Source organism: Gadus macrocephalus, chromosome 11, assembly GCF_031168955.1.
Source record: "Gadus macrocephalus chromosome 11, ASM3116895v1".
Taxonomy (NCBI): Eukaryota; Metazoa; Chordata; class Actinopteri; order Gadiformes; family Gadidae; genus Gadus; species Gadus macrocephalus.
The window spans coordinates 10,231,414-10,239,810 of NC_082392.1; the positions used below are offsets into that span (position 1 = coordinate 10,231,414).

The 8,397-nt window shown below is 40.0% G+C and overlaps 1 protein-coding gene across 1 annotated transcript; it reads right to left on the bottom strand.

Moving 5' to 3' along the window:
* Positions 1–153: 153 nt before the first annotated feature.
* On the bottom strand, positions 154–6,926 carry ccne2 (cyclin E2). Its single transcript, XM_060065207.1, has 12 exons — positions 6,857–6,926; positions 5,858–5,896; positions 5,655–5,736; positions 5,465–5,521; positions 4,758–4,903; positions 4,386–4,521; positions 3,793–3,939; positions 3,242–3,337; positions 2,991–3,125; positions 2,282–2,393; positions 1,819–1,976; positions 154–1,645 (listed from the first exon to the last, which is right to left on the bottom strand). Exons 2-12 carry the CDS (start codon positions 5,869–5,871, stop codon positions 1,535–1,537), a joined length of 1,194 nt encoding a protein of 397 aa, XP_059921190.1. The 5' UTR covers positions 5,872–5,896; positions 6,857–6,926; the 3' UTR covers positions 154–1,534.
* Positions 6,927–8,397: the final 1,471 nt, after the last annotated feature.

The window sequence follows — 8,397 nt, forward strand, 5'->3', positions numbered from 1 at the left end:
CCCTCTTTAACACCATCTAAAGGCCGAAACCTGATTCTGTGGGCAGTAGGTTTAAGCAGCACAGGAACACACTGAAACTCATCCTTTTAAATTATGCGAGCCACTTTCCTTTGTGCAAACCCAACCTTAAAAAACCTGTCTTTGAGCCAGATAGTTTGTTCAATTTATATTTTATTTCATTAAAATACGACAAATGTTGAGCAAAAATAATTACTGTATTTACAAATACACAATTTGTAGTCTACATACAGTTGACATTGTTCTTTGTTCACTGCAGTCCATACAGGGTTTGCAGACTCCAGTCAAGGGGGGTCTGGCCAGCTGGCCGAGCTTCAACCAAGTGGGATTCAGCATGTTTAAGGCACCTTGAACTGGCTCGCCAAGGCGGACATTTTAACACCTAAACTATTCAAACGTATGTCTGATCTTCACACACATCATGTGGCGCCAACTACAAGGGAATCATAAATAGTGTTTGCCTTTGGCAATGATTAGGAAAGAAACAAAAATTAATTCATTTGTTGCCGTATTATTTCTCTTTACATATGAACATGACATTGTACAATACAAAGGCTTATAAAAATAAATACAAGAATGAATACAAACCCTAGACAAAACAGAATATTCTGCACTGTTGTAAGGCTATGCAGGTCAAGTTTCACAGGAATGCAACCCACGTTGCAACATTAAAAATGAAATTCTCAGCACCAAACTTTTGTATTTGGATGAGCAGGTAAGACTCACAACACACCTATTCTAGAAAGTTATTTCTGTCCCAAAATAAGTTAAACCTCACCCTCGCTTCAGGTCAGCAGCAGTAATCACTAAATAACATTCACTGCATTTGGTGACAAGCCATTTGAAAGCCCAGGCATTCTAGGATTTAGCTTTTCATTTCAGAGTAGTCTCTGAATCATTTAGTTCATACCATCAAGTCCTCAACAAACTCATTTCACCAAAGCAAAACGGCACCGGTTGAGTCCTTGAACTGTGCAGCGGTGAAAGAACCACTGCAATTTCAAACTTTCAAACTGAAAATGTCTGAACTGAACTGACACCATGGCCTGCCGCATTGGCACTGAAAAGGATTTGAGCAGTAACCTTCTCCATTCACACTAATGGGCTCCAGTGGCAATACAGTTGTTTTCTTTCATGCCATTCAAAGCCGGGCAATAAGTATTTGTCCTTGGCCGCTTTCCGCGCTTGTATTTTGCAGTTTGTGGATAATAATCGGCTCAGCTGCCATGAGGCAGGCAAATTAACAATAATAACTGTCGGTCAAAGGGTCAAATATGGTTTATCCATAGGCCCATCTGAAGTATAATCATATAAAGAAGTGAAAAAATAGTGAATTTAGAAGGCAGGTATAAATGTATTACCCACACATTACACAGCTCATATGCAACCAGAATTTATCCTTTTGGTCTTTGTGAGAATTTAGCATCTGCTAAATGCCCTCAATGCGAATGAGAGAAGGGGCTGTCTCTCTAATTGAATCGTGCAATCTAGCCTCTAGTCGTACTGTATAACGAATTCAGGGATTGGTTGGTTTCTCTGTGCTGCTGGGTGGGGTCAAGAGGAGATCTATGGAGACGGGCGACTGGTGGCAGTCTGTGGTGTCGATCTGTCTCTCCTGGGCGTCTTTCTGCAAGAAGAGATGATCATGGTCAGACATACCAAGCACATGTAACAGTCACACCCTTTCCACAACAAAATGCATTCTGACGATTCTAAATTGTCCAATTAAAACGGTTGGCCACCTTTGGACCTGCATACGGGAGTGGTTACAAGTTGAAAGCGTTTTAGCGGAGGTCTTACCAGGAGATCGAGGTAATCGACGTGAGTCTGGATGTTGTGCCGGTCGTCGGACTTGACTTTGGTAAAGGTTTTGAGCTCGGCTTTTGGCAGCTCTCGCAGCGTGTCCATGAAGGGACGCATCCAGCTCACACACGGGTGCACGTTGTCCCACGACAGACCTGCAGGGACCGGATGGGTTTATGTTAAGCGAGTCTGCGTAATGGTTTAAAGTCTTCCAACTGCACAAACAGCTCTTGATCATTTACAGTCGATCATTTAAAACGACATTTTATGAAGACGGCATGAATCAAATAGATATAGCCATCAGATAAAGCATTAATAAACTGTTCAATTACAACACTTAGAACTACAATAAAATGGGTTGCAGTCTATTTGAAATGGAATGGTTGACAGAAAAAATAAAAACTCTTCTGGTCACACCAGACCAACGGTATGAATAAACCCAAGTGAGATAAACCATTACCTGATACTTTGTGGACCACACTGAAGTCGGAGAAGTGGTAGAAGGCAGCAGCTGCCAGGATACTGTAGGAGAAGTCCAGAGAGCTGATGTCCATGAGGCACAGGTCCAACAGCTGCACAAGACAACAGACTAGGTTGAGATCAGCACAGCTACAAGAACACATTAAGATGCTATATCTATTCAGTTTATTCAAAGTATGTTTTATTTATATAGAAAAGTCACTATTTGTCCTGTCTATATATTGTGCCACAAGTAGGGTTAACAATTTTCCAGATCTGGACGCAGTTATAAATAATAAATTAAGGTTATATTAAGTGTGGTTATAAATTAGCAAGTTGGATACGTTTTGGTTAGAGATACGTTGTTGGTTCGGTTGCATTGGTTAAAATAAGAATTGCAGCCGACCCTAGCCACAGGGGAGTGCATATTCATGCAATATAATCTGTGTCATCAAAGGTTTGGGGCAGTCTTTCAGACAACATGAGCATAATTCAGTTATTATATATGAGAGATCAAATGAAACAACAGAAATCAGTTGCTTTATAGATACTGACTGGTCTAGCTAATATTCCAGTTCATGAGAAATGCAGGCACAGAACCAATTTATTGTGGCTGCGATAATAATAGTCTGCGATAATAAACGCAAACCATCTCTTGATTTCACACATTAGAGAACCGTTCAGCCATCTTGTCAGTGCGTGGCCATTACCTGTGTCATCTGTATGTAGGTGTCCTGAGAGAACTGGGGCACAAGGAAGTTCTCATCGCTCTTCTGGGCCTCCACCTGGGAGTAGAGCTTCAGCCAGGTGATGGGCGTCTCTGGACACAGCTTCCAGTCCAACGCCTGCAGAGGAGAAGAACTTTCAGAATGAGAGGTCGAAGTGGGTGCCAATGCATCTAAAATATGAGTTCATACTACATGTAACACAAAATACATACAATAATACATGTGTCCCCTACCTTTAGTACGATGAGCTCCGTTCGCTGAATGTCCCACATGTCACAAGCTCCGTCCGTTACGTAGGCAAACTCATGCACCTTGGGAGGGTAGATCTCCTGCAAGAGGAAAATAGTAAGATATATATTAATAGACTAATATAATATTATCATTCTTCTTTAAGAAGGGAGGATGTGCTGGATAGAATTTGGTCAATCAACTCTGCTGGAGACACGTGATTACATGCATAAAGGTGGCGCTATATGTGATTTACCCATTTAACTGGCTAGTTAAAGCACACTTATTAATGGAAATAAGTTATCGTGGTAAAAAGTAAAAATTAAAAACAGGTCATATAAAAGGGGATTTTATAATGTTTGTTCTGAAACCATTCTCAAAGTGAAACAATGTGCTTTTGGTTCCCTATTTTGAGTTCCTTCTTGCCATTAGATATCCTTTCCCATTCAACAAAATTGAAACGTGCAACAATAGATATGTACAATGTGTTTGTTAAAAAACGCTTTATTATGAAGTTTATACCGTAATTGTGCTGTGCTAAAGAACCGTGAATTACCTCAATCTTGGAGGCGATGAAGAGTGCAGTGATGCCTATTAGCTGAAGGTACTCCTTGTTGACGTCGGCTTGTGTGAGCATGAAGCGGTCAAAGAAGTCCTGGGCCAAGTAGGCCGTCTGCCGGTGTAGACAGTACACCTCGCTCACCTACGCAAACAAAAAACATATAGATCAGCTAAAAGAGCAGCATCAGCCATTTTGTAACCATTCACACCATTTTGACAAACAGTGAAATACCTTTTTCAGGGTTTTACATTTGTATGCTACAAATACAAATGTAAGCATGAAGATATATGCCTGGACATTTTAGTGTGTATGAATAAACACAGAATTCAAACCACTATACCTGCCTAACCATAATTTGAAAAATTTGCAACCAATCAATCATAATAGACATAAAAACCTAAATTATACTATAAATTAATGTAAATCGTCCCAAAGTAAAAAAGTAAACATTCCCAGGCTAGACATTTCCAAATGTTGTCATGTCCATCATACAACCTTAATTTAAAACCAGGCAGTAACCTGACTTGCTCTTTCTACCATCCATAGTTTAGTTTTTTTCTGTTTCTGTGCAGAAGTCAGCCACCCACCTCAAATAGCCAGTCTAGCAAAATGGCCCTCATCTTTGGCTGCATCTTGGGGTGCTGCTCGAGGTAGCTCTTGTCGTGGACATACTTCAGCTCTTTGTTGAGCATCTTGATCCACACGTCGTCCGAGCTGGCCCAACTGAAAAGAGTTATATATCCATGATACATTTGTATTCAATTTGTTCCACAGCGTGCCAGTTTCTTAGTATACTGTATGATTTTTTGCAAGTTATAATCACCGCTTAATGTCAGAAGCAGTTTAAAAACACCACCAAGGGTTAGGATATGGATAAAAAGATGTTTACCACTGTAAGAATTACATTGAAACACATTGCTGTATACAATGTCCCGCAGTCACTAATACACAACACCCACCTCAGACAGGGTATAGGCGAAGGGTTGATGAAAAGGTTCTGGAAGCGGTACTGTTTGAAAGCCGACCGGTCGGCCGGTTCCTCCATCTCCTTGTGTGGCGTCTCGATGAGGATGCAGGGACTGCTGCCCTCTTCCGACCAACAATTCTTGAAAATGTAAATTAAAAAATAACTCTTAATACATGGACTACATAACAAAACTGCAAAACAAAGTTTTCATTCTAGGAATTACACGTGTATAACATTGACTTTACATTGGTACTACAAAATAAAAATAACCAAATATTCGCCATATTCAAAATGTAGAAACAAATAAAGCTAGCTTTGAAATGCACACAATGTAGCATACACAAACCCAGCTACGCATAATATAGCAACCTAGGCCGTAAACTTGACTGTGCTAGCACACGTTTACATTTACGTACACGTCACACATCACAATAGTTGACCATATCGATTTCTCAAACGTCAACTCTCAAACTATCAGAATAAGTTAAGCGTGCACTGCACACAGATGAAGCCATTAGCCGAGAGCCACCATACCGCGGGGCTGGGTCAAGCGCGCGCGCCGTGAAACAGATGATAACTGAACAAAAGCACACACCCAACTACTACTTATCACATTCTCTGCACACATTACAATAGCTCGTCTAGCCTAAAAATGACGATAACGACGCTAGTATAGAGGAAAGAAAGGATGACACCAACCTGTATTTCATAACTTTGTTTCTTAGCAGCAGGTTGAAGCTTCTTCTTGTTTGAAGGCTAGAGAGGGAGATAAACATAGCCAATGAGCAAACTTGAATTAAGTGCATAAACGACTCCTGTTGCCCAGGACATTTATGAAAACGCAATGCCACGTTAAATGTGGAAATTTAAATATCCCGATGGTACAAACCTCAGATTTCCTTTTCCTTAATGTAACCGCGGTGCTCTGTTCCTGTGCGTTTTCGTCCCTGGCTTGCAATGTGAGGCGACCACTACAGTGAAACAAATAATAATTAATATCAAATAAGTAGATATAAAGCTATATTATTCCGTGGTTGTATATATGTAATATGGTTATAACAATGGCATTAACAAAAACAAAAGGTACTGTACCTGCGTCTAGACATTGTGATTGTTGTAGTTGTTGGTCCACTGAAAAGAGGAGGGAGAGGACAATTTAGAAAAGCTATTGCTAGAAAAAACAGCCTCAATGTATACAATTTTAGGAGACAGATTTAGATTACGATAGGTTAATAGGCCAAGATTGCCTGTAATAATCCAGCAGTAAATCCTTATTTTGCATGTAAGATCTAAACTAAGTAGGGTACTTAATACTTTGACCAACTAGTGGTCGCCAGACAAGATGGGGGTTGGTAGTTGTTTCCCATTTTGCGCCTAAAAATACGAGCAATTGTTCTAAATTGATCGCCCTTTCTATTAGATATTATAACAGATGAAGATCTTACCAACTCAGCAATGACTTACGTTGGTAAATATGTTCATATTAAAACTACTTTAGGTTTTCGAAACTTAAACACGCGCCAATTCGCGAGCAAAGCGGGAGGATTTCAGCCCTGCCTTGTTCTTCTTGCCTGCGTTCAGCTCACCTATGTCTATCTAAGTGATCCATACTGGAAATAACACAATATAGATCACAATGCAAATAGCCTGCAGGTCCCATAAAATATCTTTTGAACAGTGATACGTTTGAGACACTTTGGCTTACTACTACCAAGAGTACATAAAGAAAGCTAGCTTAGCCTGCAACCCCCTAGTTATGAGCTGGGGGCAGCTAACATAGCAAACTAGGCTACGTTTGAACAAAACCCATTCCAACAAATACTCAAAGCCTGCATGCACACAAACCACTGCTGAAACCCAACTTAACCAGTATATCGTCTGACCAATCCACAAAATAAAACATCTGATGAAGTGATAACAGCTGGAAGTAAGTTATTGTGAACGGTAGTATTTGGATTATTGTCATTAAATCCACAGGTTTCGTTTGATTGGATAGATCGACACGGTGTTTAAATATGTAATGAATCCATAGTTGTTTTCTGAAAAAGGCATTTTAGAGCATAAAATCGAGTTTCAGTCGAGGCGTCTTACCTCAGGAGCGAAGAATGAATGAATAGATCAGCTGGCGCGCCGGCGCCAATCCTTATATCGTCGCTGCGCCCCGCGAGTGCGCATGTGTGTTCCCGGTTGATTTAAACGCGCTAAAATGTTCAAATTCATATTCCGCGAACGCTAAATGCAAGCTATATAACGATTGAAACCTTCCTTGTTAATGTACACCCAATTCAATCTTTGCCAATATGATTTAGAGCGTTAATTGTGCACGGATTAAGTGGACATTGTGCGTTTCTACATAGTATTTTGAGTGTTGAGCATATATCAGAACGAGTTTAGGGGGCGAAATGTTATTTCCCTGCTTTCCGGTTAAATTTAAAAGGCTCCGAAGACTTCCAGGAACAACGCGTCCCGAGAATATAATTGAAATAATAACCTTATCTCGCTAATTTACTTGTTTTTGGATGAAACGTAGAATGTCATTTTCTGCAGCACCGCCTGTGGGAGGAGTTTTGAATTTCTTTAGCCAATGAAAAGGAAACCTGGGGGACAACGTGCTCCACACAAAACATCAACAAACCGAACACGTGGAGTAGCTGTCAAATAAAAGGAGCACCATAATGGTTCAATGCAAGTCTTTATATCTGGTTCCCTATTTTCTCAATCCGTTTTAAATAATCAAACTAACACCTCCGGGTTGGCAGTGGTTACGAAAAATCCGTTAACCATATATGTAATCTTAGTAAACTGGCAAAACAAGTTCCTCCAGACAGACCGGTCAGCAATAATAATAAAAGTTTTAAACTAACTTGCAGTAGTATGCAGGATATCACTAATATACAATTGAAAGAATGATTCTAATGATTTATATTATATTTTCATAAAATGTTGAATAAGCTTTATTGTATTGTATGCCTACAATGAGGCACTTTTGAGAAGACTCATAATAAATAGGCCTATAAAATAATACATTTTATTAAAAAATTACATAAAATATAAATTCGCTACCAAACTCTCCTCAAAAAGGACCCGTTGCACGTTTTGCTCATTCTGTCCTTTTGATCAATCCGGAAAACTTGGCCTCCAACGGTGTAGCTTGCATCGCAGTGAAGTGAGTAAACCAATGTATGAGCTGGTAGAAGTGGTTTGGATTTTTTTGACCGGTTTACTTCAGGTGAAACGTGTTTTAGGGGATTTGTGACCTGCAAACATTCCATAGGTCTATCTCCTCGCATACAGACAAGTTGTCGTTATCACTGTTCTATACAGTCTATAGAACCGTCTTGAAATGCATTATAACTGCTTAACAACACAGCTTGGCTAATTCTTCTTTAGTGTGGTTTTGCATGGTGTCAACGAGCGGATTGACTTGACTTTACTGCTAAACGCTGGTCCAACTGCACTTTGCTCTGCCAGGAACATCACCTTCCTGTACCACATGATGTTCTGCTCCAACTTTGTCAGTAGCATGATGCTAGTTCCCTGATGCTCTTCTGGTCCAACACGTTCATGTCCAGTACCATGATATATTCTTGGATAGCTCTACTGTGATGTACTGTTCTGTGATCTTACCTATA